At 40.2% G+C, this 21,923-nt stretch overlaps 2 protein-coding genes across 2 annotated transcripts; both read left to right on the plus strand.

Annotated features, from left to right (window-relative positions):
- Positions 1-3,026: 3,026 nt before the first annotated feature.
- On the plus strand, positions 3,027-6,198 carry LOC109893938 (proto-oncogene c-Fos). The gene is made up of 4 exons (XM_020487140.2): positions 3,027-3,281; positions 3,971-4,198; positions 4,515-4,622; positions 4,731-6,198. The coding sequence occupies exons 1-4, from the start codon at positions 3,141-3,143 to the stop codon at positions 5,397-5,399; spliced, it is 1,146 nt and encodes a 381-aa protein (XP_020342729.1). The 5' UTR covers positions 3,027-3,140; the 3' UTR covers positions 5,400-6,198.
- Positions 6,199-7,131: 933 nt separating this feature from the next.
- Positions 7,132-15,982, plus strand: LOC109893940 (jun dimerization protein 2). The gene is made up of 4 exons (XM_020487143.2): positions 7,132-7,336; positions 13,591-13,808; positions 14,150-14,254; positions 14,363-15,982. Exons 1-4 carry the CDS (start codon positions 7,249-7,251, stop codon positions 14,546-14,548), a joined length of 597 nt encoding a protein of 198 aa, XP_020342732.1. The 5' UTR covers positions 7,132-7,248; the 3' UTR covers positions 14,549-15,982.
- The last annotated feature ends 5,941 nt before the right edge of the window (positions 15,983-21,923 follow it).

The following is a 21,923-nucleotide window of genomic DNA, read 5'->3' on the forward strand; positions in this document are numbered from 1 at the left end:
TGACAGAGTGATCTCCAGCCTTGTCCTCGTCAACTCTCACACCTGTGTTAGTTAACGAGAGAATCACTGACATGATGTCAGCTGGTCCTTTTGTGGCAGGGCTGAAATGCAGTGGAAATGTTTTTTTTTTTTATTCAGTTAATTTGCATGGCAAAGAGGGACTTTGTAATTAATTCTTAATTCAACATTCTGGAGTATATGCACATTGCCATCATACAAACTGAGGCAGCAGACTTTGTGAAAATTTATATTTGTGTCATTCTCAAAACTTTTGGCTACGACTGTACAGTCACTGTGGGGACGACGTCATCGATGCACTTATTGATGAAACCAGTGACTGGTCTACTCCTCAATGCCATCGGAAGAATCCTTGAACATATTCCAATCTGTGCTAGCAAAACAGTCCTGTAGCTTAGCATCTGCTTCATCTGAGCACTTTTGTTTTGCCCGAATCACTGGTGCTTTCTGCTTTAATTATGCTTGTCAGCACGAATGTGGAGGATAGAATTATGGTCAGATTTGCCAAATGGAGGGCAACGGAGAGCTTTGTACACATCTCTGTGTGTGTTTGCATATTTAACATGCTGGTAGAAATGAGGTAAAACTTATTTAAGTTTCCCTGCATTAAAGTCCCTGATCACTAGGAGCACCGTATCTGGATGAGCGTTTTCCAGTTTGCTTATGGTCGTATACAGCTCATTGAGTGTGGTCTTAGTGCCAGCATCGGTTTGTGGTGGTAAATAGATAGCCACGACAAATATAGATGAAAACTCTCTCGGCACATAGTGTGGTCTCCAGCTTATCATGAGATACTCCACCTCAGGCGAGCAAAACCTTGAGACTTCCTTAGATATAGTGCACCAGCTGTTGTTTACAAATATACATAGACCACCACCCATTGTCTTACCAGAGGTTGCTGTTCTATCCTGCCAATATCATTATATGGAATTCCTCCTGTGCGAGATTGAGAAAGCATGAAAACGCTGGTGTAGACTATAACTGTCATTATATTAATGGTGTAGGCTAATATTATACTGCCATGCTGTATGATGTAATTCAAATCATATAGAAATCAGCTACAGTTGAAGTCGGAAGTTTACATACACCTAGGTTGGAGTCATTAAAACTCATTTTTCAACCACTCCACAAATGTCTTGTTAACAAACTGTAGTTTTGGCAAGTCGGTTGTGACATCTACTTTGTGCATGACTCAAGTCAGTTTTCCAACAATTGTTTACAGACAGATTATTTCACTCATAATTAACTGTATCCCAAATCCGGTGGGTCAGAAGTTTACATACATTAAGTTGACTGTGCCTTTAAACAGCTTGGAAAATTCCAGAAAATGGGAATGGGAAAATCAAAAGAAATCAGCCAAGACCTCAGAAAAAACATTGTAGACTTCCACAAGTCTGGTTCATCCTTGGGAGTAATTTCCAAACGCCTGAAGGTACCACGTTCATCTGTACAAACAATAGTACGCAAGTATAAACACCATGGGACCACGCAGCCATCATACCGCTCAGGAAGGAGACGCATTCTGTCTCATAGAGATGAATGTACTTCGGTGTGAAAAGTGCAAATCAATCCCAGAACAACAGCAAAGGACCTTGTGAAGATGCTGGAGGAAGCAGGTACAAAAGTATCTATATCCACAGTAAAATGAGTCCTATATCGACATAACCTGAATGGCCGCTCAGCAAGGAAGAAGCCACTGCTCCAAAACCGACATAATAAAGCCAGACTACGGTTTGCAACTGCACATGGGGACAAAGATCGTACCTTTTGGAGAAGTGTCCTCTGGTCTGATGAAACAAAAATAGAACTGTTTGGCCATAATGACCGTGGTTACGTTTGGAGATAAAAGGGGGAGACTTGCAAGCCAAAGAACACCATTCTGGTGCACTTCACAAAATAGATGGCATCATGAGGGTGGGAAATTATGTGGATATATTGAAGCAGCATCTCAAGACACCAGTCAGGAAGTTAAATCTTGGTAGCAAATGGGTCTTCCTAATGGACAATGACCTCAAGTATCCCACCAAAGTTGTGGCACAATGGCTTAAGGACAACAAAGTCAAGGTATTGGAGTGGCCATCACAAAGCCCTGACCTCAATCATATAGAACATTTGTGGGCAGAACTGAAAAAGCATGTGCGAGCAAGGAGGCCTACCAACCTGATTCAGTTACACCAGCTCTGTCAGGAGGAATGGGCCAAAATTCACCCAATTTATTGTGGGAAGCTCGTGGAAGGCTCCCCGAAACGTTTGACCCAAGTTAAACATTTTAAACGCAATGCTACATAATACTAATTGAGTGTATGTAAACTTCTGACCCACTGGGAATGTGATGAAAGAAATAAAAGCTGAAATAAATCATTCTCTCTACTATTATTCCGACATTTCACATTCTTAAAATAAAGTGCTGATCCTAACTGACCTAAGACAAGGAATTTTTACAAGGATTAAATGTCAGGAATTGTGAAAAACTGAGTTGAAATGTATTTGGCTAAGGTGTATGTAAACTTCTGACTTCAACTGTATATGACTTACCAACCAGATTTGTCAGTTCTTAGAATGCTTTAGATTTAGCGGCCTGTAATTATCCTATAATAAAACATATAGGCATTTTTTAAAGTAATTATAAGTGGGAAGCCTATTGTGTATGCCAAATGTCATGTATGGTGAGCTGTAAAACATATAGAGACAACTGCATTATAGGGAAATTGAAGTGTCCTGTTATTTGCACCAAAGAAATAGCACAGTCCGTCTGTATGAATGTATGAATGGGCATGCTACACATGACACTTTCCTCTGGTAATTGTTGAATAAATACATTTGAAAAAAATGCAATATAATTACCTGGGGGTAAATGACAATAATGAGCAACTCGGCGATGATATTGAGTATTTGGCAAATGTTTATCTAAAATATGCTAAATGTGTGTTTCATTGTCCAGTGGCTCCCCTCCATAGAGATGGTACAGCCTCCGTTCATTCATAAAAGTCTGTCAGAATATAAAAGGAGGGGCTTGCACACAAGTCTATCAGTTACCAGGTATAAACCTGGAATAGAAGCTGCTGAAAAAATCAATTTGACGAGAAGGGTGAATATTCTGTTACCTAAGGATTTTTTAAGACATGTTTCTCAACCCTGACTTCGATTCAATGTCTCGCTGTAGCACCGAATCTCCTGTTGGGGACACCCTGACGTACTATCAGAAGACACAAGACGACTCTATCTCCAGCTCCTCAGCTTCGCCATCAGAGAGTAATGCACAGGTATGAATCAATCAAGTGGTGATGCCTGTGATGCAATGATGTATAATATTCAGACGCAACGATGTCAACGATTATTAATTTAAATATGGTTGACTTTCATCATTTATCAGTGTTAATCTCTATTAACATTAATGTATGTGAAATATTAATAGGAAATCATTGATATTGATGTATTTGTTGAAAATGCTGGGTGGGTAAATTATTCTACCATATTATTCCAATGAATATGATAAATACCCTCCTTCCTATTCCAGAAGTGTGAGATATTGAAAATGTAACACCCCACAGTGAGAGAGGATGAAAATTGTGTATATTATGATTTACACGTCCTCAGACCAAATATGTAGCATGTCGATGCAGCAGTTCATTGAGAAAAATAAATCCATTCAGGAGCCTCCACAACATCTCTGCGTCAGTGTTGACGTCAGTAACAGTGATAAAGTCAAATATCGATCCAGGGGAGACTATTTTTAGATGGCTAGATATATTTTAAGAGAACCCATACATAGTACATGCCATGACAATACAGCATAGAGTCACAGACATCCCCAATCCAAATGTGGTAATTGCCTTATGTCTCTGTTATTAGAATAAAATGTGTTTAATGACACATTTTGCAGTAAAATAATTAAGCTAATTGTGATTTTTTTTAAATCACCAGTGGTAAATGAACTTGTATCACTTTGCAGGAGCTCTGCCCAGACATGGATATACCAGCCACTCCATTTGTTCCAACAGTGACTGCAATTTCCACAACCCCGGATTTGCTATGGATGGTCCAGCCGACCATTATAACGTCTCTCTCCCCATCTCTGAGTAGCAAACAAACCAATGAAGCAAAGAGCACTCTCCAGTCAACACCCAAAGCGGGCGACAGCAGGGGAAAAAACACTGGCAGAAAGGGGAAAACCGAGCAGGTTAGAGCACTTTTCTGATTGCAAATCAAACAAAAAACATTAACTCGTGTAAACATCTAAATCAATATTAACAGTGCAGCAGCAGCAGCAATGCATGCTCTCCAAAAGCAGTGTATTTGACTGTGTGCTGAGCTCAGGCAGTCCATTTGTATTCAGGTCACAGCGAGTCTGCAACAATGGTCTATTTTTAGACGCATTGCAGAGAAAGATGCTTTTGCTACACTCCAGAAGGGGATTTGGCAATGGAATGTATGATATTAGGAGATGAAATGGACTGATTCTTCAAGGTGCAAGTGTTTTTCTCTGAACCCCACAGTTATCTCCAGAGGAAGAAGAGAAGAAGAGGGTGAGGAGAGAGAGAAATAAAATGGCTGCAGCCAAATGTCGCAACAGACGGAGGGAACTCACTGATTCACTGCAAACTGTAAGTTAACCCTTAGAAATCAGGTTAATCACAGTACCATCATTTTAAACAGTAATCCATGGTTATGATTTAGATTTCCTGTGTTATTTTTTGGGGATATTTTCGAAGGAGACTGATCAACTGGAGGAAGACAAAGCAGCTCTGCAGACAGAGATAGCCAACCTCCTCAAAGAGAAAGAGAGGCTGGAATTTGTCCTCGCTACTCATAAACCTGTGTGCCAAATTACAGAAGAATTGGATTCCATCTTCCAGGAGCCCAGTCGGTCTCCAGACCTCCCCCCCAGCCCGGAGGGGGGTAAACTCCCTGAGGACAGTGCTCAGGAAGCCCCCTCGCTCCAGGACATGGACATCCTCAATGACACGTCCACAGCCATCTCTGGAAACTCCAACATCCTACTCTGTGCCAGTATTGAAGTGAACATCTGCGACCTTGAGCCCTCTTTGGACATGAAGGAGGGTCTCCTGGACAATCTGCTGCCCAGCATGGAGGAGGAAGTCCCCACAGAGACTGCCCACTCTGTCCCAGATATTGACCTGAGTGGCTCTTTTGGGGTTACGGACTGGGAAACCCTGTACAAATCTGTGTCTAATGACCTAGAGCCCTTGAGCACTCCTGTTGTGACCTCCACCCCCACATGTAGCAGCTACCTGTCCGTTTTCACATTCTCCTGTCCTGATCTTGACTCCTTTGGAGTGGGGTTTGACGGTCGCAAAAGTGGAGGGGGCAAGGCTGAATCTGTTGATATCCTCAACTCTCCAACCCTGTTGGCCTTATAATGTAAGCATAGGGAGTTGATTGGTTTATCACTTTAGTTGGTTTTCCTGACTGTGATAGGCTATCAGAGACTTTCTGTGGTTTCAGCACTTGTTTCAACACAAATGTTTTTGACTAAGCCAGTATAAACTTCTTCCAGATACAATTGATATAGCTAAAAGCATGGCTATACACTTTACTGATAGGGATTAAGTATGTTCTGGTTTTAAACGCATGCAGAGGAATTCCAAATAATTGTGATATTTCATATATGTTTGATCTGGTACTAGATCTATGCTGTATTGTGGAATTGACTGTACGGTTTTGTGCTTCAATGGGAATAGTATATCAATAGCTATGAATGTTGTGTTATAGTTCAAGTAAACATTCATGTTCGGTAGGTACATACCTCAACGTCATCAACTGTGATTTGACCTCATTGTTACAATGTTTAGAGTTTTCAATGAAAAGATCCAGTGCTATATTTATCAAGATGTAAATTATGATAATTTATTTTTTTACCTTCAATTTTGACTTGTTTGTCAAATTAAAAAAGTAAAATGAGCATCGATTGCTGATTGATACATTTTCTAATTAAATATTAATTCAAAGTGATGTTGGGTGCTTTATTGAATACTAAATATTAAATCACTCATACCAGCTAGTGTCACTCCATTGAGTTTAACAAATATTGTATATATTTTTTCAGATAAGACAAATTATATGGTCACCAGAAAATCTATTGAACAAAAATATAAATGCAACATGTAAAGTGTTGGTCCCCTGTTTCATGAGCTGAAATAAAATATCCCAGACATTTTCCATATGTACAAAATGCTTATTTTTCTAAAATGTTGTGCACAAATTAGTTTACATCCCTGTTAGTAAGCATTTCTCATTTGCCAAGATATTCCATCCACCTGACAGGTGTGGCATATCAAGAAGCTGATTAAACAGCAAGATCATGACAATTAAATGACACTCATAAATTAGCAGTTTTGTCAAACAACACAATGCCACCGATGTCTCACGTTTTGAGGGAGCATGCAGGAATGTCCACAAGAGCTGTTGCCAGATAATTGAATGTTAATTTCTCTACCATAAGCTGCCTCCAACATTGTTTGAGAGAATTTGGCAGTACATCCAACCAGCCTCACAACCGCAGACCACATGTAACCACGCTAGCCCAGGACATCCACATCTGGCTTCTTCACCTGCTGGATTGTATGAGACCAATACTGAGGAGTACTTCTGTCTGTAATGAAAGCCCTTTTGTGGGGAAAAACTCATTCTGATTGGTTGCCCTCCCAGGCCCACCCATGGCTGAGCCACTGCCCAGTCATGTGAAATCCATAGATTAGGGCCTAAATAATTTATTTCAATTGAGTGATTTCCTTCTATGAACTGTAACTCAGTAAAATCGTAGAAATTGTTGCAAGTTGCGTTTATATTTTTTTCACTATGGAAACAACTCGCATTGAATTTGATTTGGATGTTCCTCTTGTTAGTAGGTCCTCTTGTTAATTATTGTAGAAAAGTAGATAAAAGTCTCTCTCTCCTCTCTGTGTGTCCTTTTTCTGTGTGTGGAATGGAAAGTGAGAGTGTGAGAGAATTAAACAAGAATTGTGTTTATTAAAGGCAATATTGTCAGGTATTAAGAGCGAATCCCAATTGAGGTGTGTGGGCTGACAACATGGTCTATCCTGCTCTGCTCTGCTCTGGGTCAGTGGGGTGGTTTGTTTTCTGGTTTCTAGGGGAGGAGCGGATAGGATTTCCCCACTTCTTCCCCCCACTTTAACGTCTAGTTGGCATAACTGATAATTTCCGCATTCCCAAATCCTCCCAGATAGAGCTAACTATTTAAACGGGCCGATGCAACGATTTCCACTTTTTAAAATCTACTGTCGACCTTCAGCTGACCAGAAGAAAGGACAACTGTTGCACTCGGAATCAAAGTCAGGTAATAGACAGCTTCGTAGTCGAGAAACATTGATTACACTGGGGCTCCACGCTGGATGAGTTGCCAGTGTGAGCAGAGCAGCCCATTAACTTTTCAGTGGATCATTGTGCACAATCCTTGCATTTGTGCAATCCCGTTCTTTCGTTCTCTTTGGTTTGGGCAGCACTGCACTGTAAAAATGTATGTATATTATAAACGTTATTCGTGAGACATAACTTTTACACTCAATGCTTTTCTTTTGTTTAGGATGCACGCTTGCAAGGTTGCAGTCCTACACGTTTATTCAACCCAATAAACAAGTCGTTCTCTACAACTTTATTGGTCCTGAACGAATATGACTTATTAAGAACATCCTTCATAACATGTAGTATAACATTGATCTAGCACTTGTCTTAGATGTATTTGCTCGAGTGTCTTCGTTTCATCACTGCAAAAGTCAGTTACGTAACATGCATGCCTTACTGAAGAATAACTTCCGCTTTAAAAATGAGTCATGGTGACTCAGAAGTGTATCATTATTAACCGAGGTTTGCTTTTCTTGTTTCTTTGTAACTACGGGCTTTCAAGAGTGTTACAATAACGTGATGGAATTTTGACAATGTATCAATGTAGTATTACAATGTTACTTACATTTGATTTCACACTGTAGGCCTGCCTATGTTACACTAAATATTTTTCTTACTTCGTTTTATCACGTAGCCTAGTCCAAAAAAATGGCTTCTAATAAACAGTTTAATTTAGCAACAATTTAGTGACTTTTAGGTTAATGAATGTACTTTTACCCAGATTTTAGCAGAGATGCAGAGAAGTATATTTCGTTTTTTTATTTTTTATCATCAGTCAGGAGGATACAGTGCCTTCAGAATGTATTCTTGCCCATTGACTACAGCATACATTCTAAATAAATTAAATTAAATATATGTTTTTTTTTAATGTTTGCACATTAATTGAAAATTAAATTCAGAAATATCTAATTTACCTAAGTATTCACACCCCTGAGTCAATACATGCTAGAATCACCTTTGGCAGTATTTGGGGGGTAAGTCTCTAAGAGCTTTGCACACCTGGATTGTACAATATTTACATTACGTTTTGTATGCAGGACAAAAAGTTCATTTCTTTGCCATTTATTTTTGCAGTTTTTCTTTTTGTGTCTTATTGCAAACAGGATGCATGTTTTGGGTACAGGCTTCCTTCTTTTAACTTATTTAGGTTAGTATTGTGGAGTAACTACAATGTTGTTGATCCATCCTCAGGTTTCTCCTATCACAGCCATTAAACTCTGTAACTGTTTTAAAATCACCATTGGCCTCATGGTGAAATCCGAGGTTTCCTTCCTCTCCGGCAACTCAATTAGGAAGGACGCTTGTATCTTTGTAGTTACTCAGTGTATTGATACACCATCCAAAGTGTAATTAATAACTTTACCAGGCCCAAAGTTACACTACCGTTCAAAAGTTTGGGGTCACTTACAAATGTCCTTGTTTTTGAAAGAAAGCAACAACAAAAAATTGGCCATTAAAATAACATCAAATTGATCAGAAATACAGTGTAGACATTGTTAATGTTGTAAATGACTATTGTAGCTGGAAATGGCAGATTTTTTAATGGAATATCTACATAGGCGTACAGAGGTCCATTATTAGCAACCATCACTCCTGTGTTCCAATGGCATGTTGTGTTAGCTAATCCAAGTTTATAATTTAAAAGGCTAATTGATCATTAGAAAACCCCTTTGCAAGTATGTTAGCACAGATGAAAACTGTTGTCCTGATTAAAGAATCAATAAAACTGGCCTTCTTTAGACTAGTTAAGTATCTGGAGCATCAGAATTTGTGGGTTCGATTACAGGCTCAAAATGGCCAGAAACAAATAACTTTCTTCTGAAACTCGTCAATCTATTCTTGTTCTGAGAAATTAAGGCTATTCCATGCGAGAAATTGCCCAGAAACTGAAGATCTCGTACAACGCTGTATACTACTCCCTTCACAGAACAGCGCAAACTGGCTCTAACCAGAATATAAAGAGGAGTGGGAGGCCCCGGGGCACAACTGAGCAAGAGGACAAGTACATTGGAGTGTCTAGTTTGAGAAATAGATGCCCCACAAGTCCTCAACTGGCAGCTTCATTAAATAGTACCCGCAAAACACCAGTCTCAACGTCTACAGTGAAGAGGCTACTCCGGGATGCTGGCCTTCTAGGCAAAGTTACAAAGAAAAAGCCATATCTCAGACTGGCCAATAAAAATAAAAGATTAAGATGGGCAAAAGAACACAGACACTGGACAGAGGAAGATCGGAAAAAAGTGTTATGGACAGACAAAACTAAGTTGGGTGAGGTGTTCAGATCACAAAGAAGAACATTTGTGAGACGCAGAAAAAAATGAAAAATGTTGGAGTGCTTGACGCCATCTGTCAAGCATGGTGGAGGCAATGTGATGGTCTGTGGGGTGCTTTGGTGGTGGTAAAGTGGGAGATTTGTACAGGGTAAAAGGGATCTGGAAGAAGGAAGGCTATCCCTCCATTTTTTGCAACGCCATGCCATACCCTGTGGACAGCGTGTAATTGGAGCCAATTTCCTCCTACAACAGGACAATGACCCAAAGCACTGCTCCAAACTATGCAATAACTATTTAGGGAAGAAGCAGTCAGCTGGTATTCTGTCTATAATGGAGTGGCCAGCACAGTCAACAGATCTCAACCCTATTGAGCTGTTGTGGGAGCAGCTTGACCGTATGGTACGTAAGAAGTGCCCATCAAGCCAATCCAACTTGTGGGAGAGGCTTCAGGAAGCATGGGGTGAAATCTCTTCAGATTACCTCAACAAATTGACAACTAGAATGCCAAAGGTCTGTACGGCTGTAATTGCTGCAAATGGAGGATTCTTTGACAAAAGCAAAGTTTGAAGGACACAATTAATATTTCAATTAAAAATCATTATTTATAACCTTGTCAATGTCTTGACTCTATTTCCTACTAATTTTGCAACTAATTTCATGTAAATCAAGGAAACGTCTAAGTGACCCCAAACTTTTGAACTGTAGTGTATATTCAATGTCTGCTTTTTCCCCCATTTACCAATAGGTGCCCTTCTTTGCGAACATTGGACAACATACCTAGTCTTAGTGGTCGAATTTGTGCTTGAAATTCACTGCTCAACTGAGGGACCTTACAGATAATTGTATGTGTGGGATACAGAGATGAGGTAGTCATTTAGAAATAATGTTAAACACTATTATTGCAAATTATTTAGGCTTGCCATAACAAAAGGGTTGAATGCTTATTGACTGAGGACATTTCTGCTTTACATTTTTTATTAATTTGTAAACATTTCTGAAAACATAATTACACTTTGACATTATGAGGTATTGTGCATAGATCAGTGACACAAAATCTCAATTTAATATATATTAAATTCAGCCTTCAACACAACAAAATGTAGAAAAAGTCAAGGGGTGTGAGTACTTTCTGAAGGCACTGTATACTGTGCTCTGAAGATATTAGCATATTGTTCATTTGACATTTTTTACACAAAGCACATTCTTATATCTTTGTTTTTCAGATTCAGAGTGTTTAATAGTCACATGTACAGGGGTTGCAGATATGATTGCAGGGTACAGTGAAAATCTAAGTGTCCAAGCTTACAAACATGCAGGGCTAAGTGAAATAAAACCTTCAAGCAACACACTCACCTTAAATGTGAGTGGATTATTTATCTTTATGGGGAGGTTACCCTACTAAAGCCACCACAAATGTCTTTGTCATCATGTAGCTTCAAAACTAAAGTCATAACAACACTGTTGTCTTATGATACCAGAGGAGTTCCACATGCTACTTTCATATTTTTTGTGCCTAGTACTTTTGTTTTGAGAAACTGTAACTCATTTTACGCAGAGACAAACTTATGGATATTTGCTTGTGTTTATAGATTTTAAAAAGGGTTTCAGTCCAGTACAATCCAAATGTGCACTACACAGCAAACATGGAATCACGTTTTGCACATAAGGTAAAGCAGCGGTTTTGCTGAGACATACCAATATTTATTATGTTATGTAAACTGAGAGGACCAGATTTTCATCTATAAAGCCAAATTGGGTTGTATCTGTGCAGTAGTAATGATTTAGGAGTGACTTTGTTGAACATAATTAGCTGCAGAAGGAGGCCAAATGGCAGCTGTTGGTAGATTTAATGCTGCACATTGGGGCAGTTAGGAGGTGGTTGAGGAAGGGGTCAGGTACAGTAGATAGGGGTGGAGTATTGTGGAGTGAAACAGGCTACACACTTGCATGGAAACATGCAAAAACCTCAAATCACTTGTCTTGGTACCGTGCCCAGAATAAGATTATTGGCCTACTTTGCTTGGGTCCCATTTGTTGGAACTCAACATTGTACAAGGATAGGTCCTGACTGTATAGACATTGAAGGAAACCTTCAGTATTTACATTTTCTGGGGGTAAGGTCAGAGATCAGTGTAGGTGATCCTGTATCAATATATCCTGGTGTGTAGTTGGTATCTGTATTACACTCTTGCTAGCTTTCAAACAAAGGGAACACTGTTTCTGTTCTGTTTATTTTTCCTCATCATTCACTCTGCCTATCCTGCTGGGCCCATAAGTCATTTATTTTTTGAGATTTTGGAGAATACTGTGTATTCAGCGCAAATGGGTAAACTATTATGATTCTTTATTAATATTGTATCCCAGTGGTGACCTGGTGGGGTTGTGAGTGAGTATTTATTTTCACACGTGCCATCTATAATGTGGTGGGAAATGTGAATGAGTGTGGGCAAATGAAATTAGACAGCCGTCTTGTCTGTAGCGTTCTTTGGCTCGGATATTCTTGGGAGAGTTGATGTAGCAAGCTGTTGTCCCTGGCTACCTCTCTCCAGGCACCTTCTCTTTGATTTTAGCGCTTGCTGATTTTCATGCCAACCTCTGCATTGAATATTTGGCTGATGTAAGCTTATAAATGAGTGAGGCAAAAATGAGTAGAATCAAGAAAGGAGTTCTCAAACAGTTATAGATGTACAAATGTACAATGCTTCTGTTTAAACAGACTTTTGAGACTCTGTTAGGTGAGCTACAGTGTAATATACCGTATCTGTCATCCTACCAAATGAATTACTTGCTACTCACCTGGGAATAAAGGCAGATGTCTTTGCATAACGTATATTACTACAGTTATACACAAAACAGATTTACAGGGAAGACTCAATGTAGTGTTGATGTAGATATTGTAGTGTCCATTTAGACAGACAAAATAGAAGAAGGGTTTGACGAAGAACCTTTATCAGGGGACCAGGGTTGGCTACATTGTCCTGAGCACCCGTTGCCACATTCCACTTCCCCGATATGGAGAAAATAACTCATATGGAGGAAACATGGGCAACGGGTGTTTCTTGGCAAGGGCTGGCTGCAGTCTCCTTGGGATAAAGGGGAATGTGTCTGAGTCTACTTTTGTGCTGGGCTATGTGCTTCTCTCTTGGCCTCCTCGGGAATGAAAAAGAAAAACATAGATCCTTGCCAAGACCTATGTAAATGGGAGTATACATACATTCCAGAAAAAAGAGATGAAATAATAAAATGTCCTAATGGGAGACAGCCTCGGCCTCTGGCTCTGTAACAGGCCAACAATTCATTAGAGAGGGCTGCCAGGGAGACCAGGTGCACCCTGGGAAATGCCTCCTTCAAGCCCTTTAGCAGACTTAAATGGAAGTAGAGCAATTAATGATCTGTCTTCTATACCAAAACCACAAGCAGGTTTGAGATGTGAATGCTTGGGGTAAAATGTATTCAGATCTTTAACTCTGGTATAGCTATTGCCTGAAGCCAACGGGAGTTTATTCTCCACGATGAATCTGCATTTGCCTCCCTCTTTGACAATTCCTAGAATGTGAACACATTCTGACCATTATGATTGGTCCCAGAAACCAATGGATTGGGCCAGAGCTGGTCTTCATGATGACATTATCAACTTTGATACTCTGGTTAGATTTGTTAGAGACGATCCAATCGCTGATAATTTTATTTTGTACAACGCCCCTCATTTTCAAGTCACACAAACAACTTGTAGAATGGTAGTTTCAGACTGAATGTATGTAGCGATCAGTAGAGCAGCGGAATTAAATTCAGGTTGAGTCATCAGGCAAGTATCCCTGTGAAATATTCAGAGGTGGTGAATCGTACATCTCAAACCATGTGTTGTTTATTTTCTTCTCAATGTATTTTCCTATCCATTTGTCCCTTTCCCTATAAGCTGTGGTCACAGCCGGGTCTAACATGATGCCGGGACCAATCCCAGATCCCCTGGTGACAGCGGGCTCCCTGCCCAGCCTGGGTCCCCTGGCAGGGATCCCCTCCACCACGCTGACTGACCAGCTCAAATACGCCGACCTCCGGGAACTGGGGTCCATGCTCTCTCCACTGCACTTCCTGGGCAAGCTAGGGAAGAGGCCCCTAAACATCAAAACAGAAGTGAGAATGAAAGTTGTTTTAGTTCTTGAAAATGTTGTGAGAAGTTCAAATTCAGACATCTTTCAGGTAATTTTACTGTTTACGGCTCACTCTTTTGATGTTTTGACTTTTCTTACCATCACAGAAATTTGTAGAAAACATAGGCAATGTTATTTCCCAGAGCACAGAGGGACTTCAGTATCTACTTAATGTTGACCAAGGGCATCACCTAGTGGACAGAATTATCATTAAAACAAACAATCTACTTTTTGATGGTTTCCCACACTTGAAACATAATTGCTGGGTCCATTTTCCACCTTAAGTTCTATTTTAAAGCATGTTTGCATTTCCCCTCATTGTAGAGAGATGAGGAAGAGGACAGGAGGAAACGAAGGAGAGAGAAAAACAAAGTAGCAGCAGCACGCTGTAGAAACAAAAAGAAGGAGAGGACAGACTATCTACAAAGGGTGAGAGGGAGGTTATTCTTTAATGAAATGTATAGATCTCCATTCTTCTAAGAATAGGTAATGATCTTATCCTTCCTTCCTTCCTTCCTCATGCACACTATGTCTCAGGAATCAGAGAGACTAGAGGTGATGAACTCTGACCTCAAAGCCCAGATCGAGGAGCTGAAGCATGAGCGGCAGCAGCTGATCATCATGTTGAATCACCACCGCCCAACGTGCATCGTAAGAACAGACAGCGTCAAGACCCCTGAAAGCGAAGTCAACCCCTTGCTGGAGCACCTGGAGGGGAAGTGATGTCACAGGACTCAGAGCAGCAGTGTCACAGTTACAGTTTACAGTGAAGCTCCACTCCGGTCAGCTAGCAGCACTTCAATACCTCTGGGTTCTTGGCTTAGAGGAGAACCAGCTAAGCACTCCTGCCTGGAGCCAGAGAGCCTTTAAACACAAAGGTGACCCAATGTGATTGGACTTTGTGCTGGCAGTTAAATACATTGTTTAGATGTTTTGTTTTGTTATTGTTGTTGTTATTAAGGGCCCCATAGTCCCAGCCACTATCACTATAAACAAATGGAATTGAATAAATGGCTAAATGCAGCTTGGTGAGCAATACTCCACCGTTCCAAGGCAACATGGCAGATCTCTCAGGCCCCTAGGCACAGTCAGAGCTGTATTTTTGTTTATACATATGTGTACTGGTTATGTACACAGATGGGTTTTTATATGATTTTTTCTTTGTATTATGCCTTCGATGGCAGACCGGTTGAACCGTTTTCTTTTTTTTGGCGCAGGCGTCATATATGCACATAACCTACAGTATATATTGACTGTTTACATTGTAGTTGGTCTGTTATTGTTACTTTCAAATATGGTTCTGATTTGTATACGCGCTGTACATTATATGTATCATTTGACATACTGAACAAAAATATAAACGCAACATGCAACAATTTCAAATATTTGACTGAGTTACAGCTCAGATGAGGAAATCAGTCAATTGAAATACATTATTTAGGTCCTAATCTATAGATTTCACATGAGTGGGAATACAGATGGTCACAGATACCTTTAAAAAAATTGGGCCTCACAATGGGCCTCAGGATCTCGTCACGCTATTTCTGTGAATTCAAATTGCCATTGATAAAATCGTGTTCGTTGGCCGTAGCTTATGCCTGCCTGCCCATACCTTTACCCCACCGCCACCATAGGGCACTCTGTTCACAACGTTGACATCAGCAAACCGCTCGCCCACACAATGCCATACACGTGGTCTGTGGTTGTGAGGCCGGTTGGACGTACTGCCAAATTCTACTACGTTGGAGGCGGCTTATGGTAGAGAAATTAACATTAAATTCTCTGGCAGCAACTTTGGTGGACATTCCTGCAATCAGCATGCCAATTGCATGCTCCTTCAAAACTTGAGACATCGGTGGCATTGTGTTGTGTGACAAAACAGCACATTTTAGTGTGGACTTTTATTGTCCCCAACACAAGGGGCACCTGTGTAATGTTCATGCTGTTTAATCAGGGATGTAAACAAATTTGTGCACAACATTTTTGAGAAATAATCTTTTTGTGCGTATGGAACATTTCTGGAATATTTTATTTCAGCTCATGAAACAAAGGACCAACATGTTACATGTTGAGTTTATATTTTTGTTCAGTGGTATAAGCTATCACAACGTGATACATTTTGTATTTATATTACAAATAAATACAGTTTCTTTTCTCCTTGGCTTTTGTTGTGATTTAGAACTGTGAACAGCATTTCAAATTGTAATTTCCTTATTCATCATACTATTTGATCTGTGATATTAATAATGCCATTACAAAAATCCTAGTTGGAAGCAATATCATACCCTGACATCACAACATTACTATAAGCTAATTTAAATACATCTGAGGATTTGTCTACGAGGTCATTTAAATCAGCTGCTTGGTTTGATCACTTAACTCTTTTTCATTCATTTATTAACAGGGTCCATTTTGTGTAACTCATCTGGTGGCAGATATTCATACAAGTACACGTGTCTTGGCATTCAATGGTCCACCTGACCTGTATGTGTGATGCGCCACAGCAATACTACCTCTTGAACTATTCCAATCCAAAACTTGCATTTCACATACCAACATATTGGACTAGTTATTCAAGGTACTCCTATATTTCTATCCTATTTTAGATCTAATCTAGATTAAACATGATGTCACATATTTAATATGACATGCGCCATCTCAGACAGTAGAAGTTATAAACCCTTCCTTACCATGTAGATAACATTTAAAGGCTGGTCTTGATCATGCCCACAGAAAACAGTGATGATGATTTTATTATTACTGGGTATGTACAGTTGAAGTTGGAAGTTTACTTACACCTCAGCCAAACACAGTTAAACTCAGTTTTTCACAATTCCTGACATTTAATCCTAGTAAAATTACCTGTTTTAGGTCAGTTAGGATCACCACTTTATTTTAAGAAGGTGAAATGTCAGAATAATAGTAGAGAGAATGATTTATTTCAGCTTCTATTTCTTTCATCACATTCCCAGTGGGTCAGAAGTTTACATACACTCAATTAGTATTTGGTAGCATTGTCTTCAAATTGTTTAACATGGGTCAAACATTTTGGGTAGCCTTCCACAAGCTTCCCACAATAAGTTGGGTGAATGTTGGCCCATTCCTCCTGACAGAGCTGGTGTAACGGAGTCAGGGTTGTATGCCTCCTTGCTCGCACTCTTTTTCAGTTCTGCCCACAAATGTTCTATAGGATTGAGGTCAGGGCTTTGTGATGGCCTCTCCAATACCTTGACTTTGTTGTCCTTAAGCCATTTTGCCACAACTTTGGAAGTATGCTTGGGGTCATTGTTCATTTGGAAGACCCATTTGCAACAAAGCTTTAACTTCCTGACTGATGTCTTGAGATGTTGCTTCAATATATTCACATAATTCTCCATCCTCATGATGCAATCTATTTTGGGAAGTGCACCAGCCCCTCCTGCAGCAAAGCACCCCACAACATGATGCTGCCATCCTCGTGCTTCACGGTTGGGAGGGTGTTCTTCGGCTTGCAAGCCTCCCCCTTTTTCCTCCAAACATAACGATGAACATTATGGCCAAACAGGTCTATTTTTGTTTCATCAGACCAAAGGACATTTCTTCAAAAAGTATGATCTTTGGCCCCATGTGCAGTTGCAAACCGTAGTCTGGCTTTTTTATGGTGGTTTTGGAGCAGTGGCTTCTTCCTTGCTGAGCAGCCTTTCAGGTTATGTCGATATAGGACTAATTTTACTGTGGATATAGATACTTTTGCATCTGTTTCCTCCAGCATCTTCACAAGGTCCTTTGCTGTTCTGGGATTTATTTGCACTTTTTGCATCACAGTACATTCATCTCTAGGAGACAGAACGAGTCTCCTTCCTGAGCGGTATGATGGCTGCGTGGTCCCATGGTGTTTATACTTGCGTACTATTGTTTGTACAGATGAACGTGGTACCTTCAGGCGTTTGGAAATTGCTCCCAAGGATGAACCAGAATTGTGGAGGTCTACACATTTTTTTCTGAGGTCTTGGCTGATTTCATTTGATTTTCCCATGATGTCAAGCAAAGAGGCACTGAGTTTGAAGGTAGGCCTTAAAATACATTCACAGGTACACCTCCAATTGACTCAAATTATGTCAATTAGCTCATCAGAAGCTTCTAAAGCCATTACATAATTTTCTGGAATTTTCCAAGCTGTTTAAATGCACAGTCAACTTAGTTATGTACACTTCTGACCCACTGGAATTGTGATACAGTGAATTAAAAGTGAAAATTCTGTCTGTAAACAATTGTTGGAAAAATTACTTGTGTCATGGACAAAGTAGATGTCCAAACCGACTTGCCAAAACTACAGTTTGTTAACAAGACATTTGTGGAGTGGTTGAACAACGAGTTTTAGTGACTCCGACATAAGTGTATGTAAACTTCTGACTTCAACTGTATATGTCTATTTTAAAAGAAAATACTAGAATTTACAAAAAAGTTCAGATTGGCCAGCACATGCAGCACTCATAATTCTGATCAACAGAATTAATTTACAAAGGAATGTCATTGCCCACTAACCAACAGTGTGAAATGGCATCATACCATTTAATTAATACACAAACATTGTGCCAGAGTCGTGAATTATACCGTGTCTTTCTTTAATTTTGTGCATTTTTTAATGGGCCTAGTTGTAAAAACGTGATAACGTAAAAAAAATGTTTTATTACCTTTTAATTTGGCATGAACACAACCAGTGATTATGTTTTCATCTTATTGTCAAACAAATCAGTTAAAAAAGCAAGCTACCTGTGCATGTTTGTCCACTCTAAAAGAATTCCAGCATCCAAATATTGCACTGTGCACTCGTGCCATTTGATGAATGGAAAGAGACATTTACAAAACACCAAGTTGCCTAAATTAATTGATGCGTCTTGCTGACAAAATTATTATTTTGTAGAAAGAAAATGTGGTACACTTGAAAAGGGGCTGAAATACGAGACTGTCCCGGGATGACAAATGTAGCCATATGGAAAAAATTGTTTGGTGATTTGAAAAGTCATAGTCAATCGGTCAATACTATAATAAAACTATTAGCAAAGGTGTTCATCTTTGAGAATAGAAAGGTTAAGAAATTGTATAAAACATCACAGCACAGTAGAAAAATATATGGCAGCTAGAAACTGAATGGTCTTCAGAGATAGATAGGAGGGGTTGACAGTAGCTGAAGGCTTGGACTTAAAACAAACACAAGATAACTCATGTAAAATATACTGTCCATGAAATGTATGCATTGTATTTAAATAAACTGGAAGTAGAAGCCAAAGTATTGTTGTCCATGAGTTTACTCAAATTTGGGGAGGGGTGGTAGGGTTAGAGGAGAATAAAAACAGAAATGACATTTACATAAGTATTCAGACCCTTTACTCAGTACTTTGTTGAAGTACCTTTGGCAGAGATTACAGCCTTGAGTCTTCCTGGGTATGACCCTACAAGTTTGACACACCTGTATTTGTGGAGTTTCTCCCATTCTTTTCTGCAGATCCTCTCAAGCTCTGTCAGGTTGGATGGGGAGCGTCGCTACACAACTATTTTCAGGTCTCTCCAGACATGTTCGTTCGTGTTCAATTCCGGACTCTGGCTGGCCCACTCAGAGACATTCAAAGACTTGTCCCGAAGCCACTCCTGCGTTGTCTTGGCTGTGTGCTTAGGGTTGTTGTCCTGTAGGAAGGTGAACCTTCGCCCCAGTCTGAGGTCCTGAGCAGGTTATCATCAAGAATCTCTCTGTACTTTGCTCCGTTCACCTTTTCCTCAATCCTGACTAGTCTCACAGTCTCTGCTGCTGACAAACATCCCCACAGCATGATGCTGCACCATAGGGATGGTGCCAGGTTTCCTCCAGATGTGATGCTTGGCACTCAGGCCAAAGAGTTCAATCTTTGTTTCATCAGACTAGAGAATCTTGTTTCTCATGGTCAGAGTCTTTAAGTGCCTTTTTGGCAAACTCCAAGTGGGCTGTCATGTGCCTTTTACTGAGGAGTGGCTTCCGCCTGGCCACTCTACCATAAAGGCCTGATTGGTGTCCTTCTGGAATGTTCTCCCATCTCTACAGAGGAACTCTGGAGCTTCGTCAGAGTGACAATCGAGTTCTTGATCACCTCCCTGACCAAGGCCCTTCTCCCTCTATTGCTCAGTTTGGCAAGGAGGCCAGCAAGAGCCTTGGTGGTTCTAAACTTCTTTCATTCCATTTAAGAATGAAGGAGGCCACTGTGTTCTTAGGCACCTTCAATGCTGCAGAAATGTTTTGGTACCCTTCCCCAGATCTGTTTCTCGACACAATCCTGTCGCGGAGCTCTATGGACAATTCCTTCGACCTCATGGCTTGGTTTTTGGTCTGATGTGCACTGTCAACTGTGGGACCTTATATAGACGGGTGTGTCCCTTTCCAAATAATATCCTACAATTGAATTTACCACAGGTAGACTCCAATTAAGTTTTAGAAACATCTCAAGGATGGTCAATGGAAACAGAATGCACCTGAGCTCAATTTCGAGTCTCATAGCAAAGGGTCTGAATACTTATGTAAATAAGGTATTTCTGTTTTTAACAGAACTGCAAGGAAAGAACTGCAAGGAAAGGCGGCCAAAGGAAGTGTTGGCTTTGGGGATGACCAGTGAGATATACCTTCTGGAGCGCGTGCTACGGGTGGGTGTTGTTATCGTGACCAGTGAGCTGAGATAAGGCGGAGCTTTACCTATTATAGGCTTATAGATGACCTGGAGCCATTGGGTCTGGCGACAAATATGTAGCGAGGGCCAGACGACTAGAGCCTACAGGTCGTAGTGGTGGGTGGTATAAGGGGCTTTGGTGACCAAACGAATGGCACTGTGATAGACTGCATCCAGTTTGCTGAGTAGAGTATTGGAAGCTATTTTGTAAATGACATCGCGGAAGTCGAGGATCGGTAGGATAGTCAGTTTTACGAGGGTATGTTTGGCGGCGTGAGTGAAGGTGTCACGCCCTGACCATAGAGAGCCCTTGGTTCTCTATGGTGTTGTAGGTCAGGGCGTGACTAGGGGGTGTTCTAGTCGATGCATTTCTATGTTGGTGCTCATAGTATGGTTCCCAATTAGAGGCAGCTGATATTCGTTGTCTCTAGTTGGGGATCATACTTAAGGTTTCCCTGTTCCCACCTGCATTTGTGGGGTATTGTTTTGTTTAAGTTTCACTAATAAAATATGTGCAACTCGAATCACACTGCGCCTTGGTCCGTCTATGATAGCAATCGTGACAGAAGGAGGCTTTGTTGCGAAATAGGAAGCCGATTCTAGATTTAATATTGGATTGGATATGTTTAATATGAGTCTGGAAGGGTACTACACAAAACACAGGGTAGAAACCCAAACAAGAGAGCGAGGAGTACCTCAAATTAATATACACAATCGCACATTGAGTATCACACGGGACGAGACCGTAATCATCTGCACAATATACGTGGCACGAAAGCCAAAACAACATAGCACAGGTACTCACACGTCCAACGGACATTGGAACAATAATCGACAGAACAATAATAAACAAAGGGCACATATATACAATTACTAATCAGTGGGAATAGGGACCAGGTGTGCTTAATGACAGTTCTGGAGGGTTTAAACACAGAGGTGACACAGAGGTGGGGGTGTTCGTTTATTTAAGATTTTAACAAGATTTTAAATATATTTACCAATGTAGCAGTACAAATTGCATTTTAAACAAATAGGAGAATGGTTAAATTAGCATTATTTAGAGACCTCCCCCCAAACTGTGTGTCAACTGTTGCAATATGTGTGCACAATGTTTGCGTATCCATTGTATTCATTGTCACATTTAACAAGAAACATGCTTGTAAGTAGGGTTATTACATAGTACCCATATGCTTAGGCTACTGTAATCATATTGTTCCGTCATTCACGTCGCATGCCGAAGTCTTCCTTATCATTGTTTCAACTTACATCAGGGGGAGTTAGAGTTTGGACACCACGTGGTGTTATAATAAAGGGATTGGAATTTCTCTCAGAGCAAGAGTGCTATTACGGACATATTCGGGACATTGTTATGTTAAGAGAAACATAGGCTTTCTGTATGGTTTCCTATTTCAAGTCATTTATCACTT

The sequence above is a fragment of the Oncorhynchus kisutch genome, linkage group LG7, assembly GCF_002021735.2.
Source record: "Oncorhynchus kisutch isolate 150728-3 linkage group LG7, Okis_V2, whole genome shotgun sequence".
Lineage (NCBI taxonomy): Eukaryota > Metazoa > Chordata > Actinopteri > Salmoniformes > Salmonidae > Oncorhynchus > Oncorhynchus kisutch.

Excerpts from the sequence above, each read along its gene's own strand:
- LOC109893938 (XM_020487140.2), top strand. The coding sequence starts at position 3,141 with ATGTTTCTCAACCCTGACTTCGATTCAATGTCTCGCTGTAGCACCGAA. Across the intron at positions 4,199-4,514 it reads GAAAGGGGAAAACCGAGCAG|TTATCTCCAGAGGAAGAAGA; the intron begins GTTAGAGCACTT and ends TGAACCCCACAG. Across the intron at positions 4,623-4,730 it reads TCACTGATTCACTGCAAACT|GAGACTGATCAACTGGAGGA; the intron begins GTAAGTTAACCC and ends ATATTTTCGAAG.
- LOC109893940 (XM_020487143.2), top strand. The coding sequence starts at position 7,249 with ATGCAACGATTTCCACTTTTTAAAATCTACTGTCGACCTTCAGCTGAC. Across the intron at positions 13,809-14,149 it reads CCCTAAACATCAAAACAGAA|AGAGATGAGGAAGAGGACAG; the intron begins GTGAGAATGAAA and ends CCCTCATTGTAG. Across the intron at positions 14,255-14,362 it reads GGACAGACTATCTACAAAGG|GAATCAGAGAGACTAGAGGT; the intron begins GTGAGAGGGAGG and ends ACTATGTCTCAG.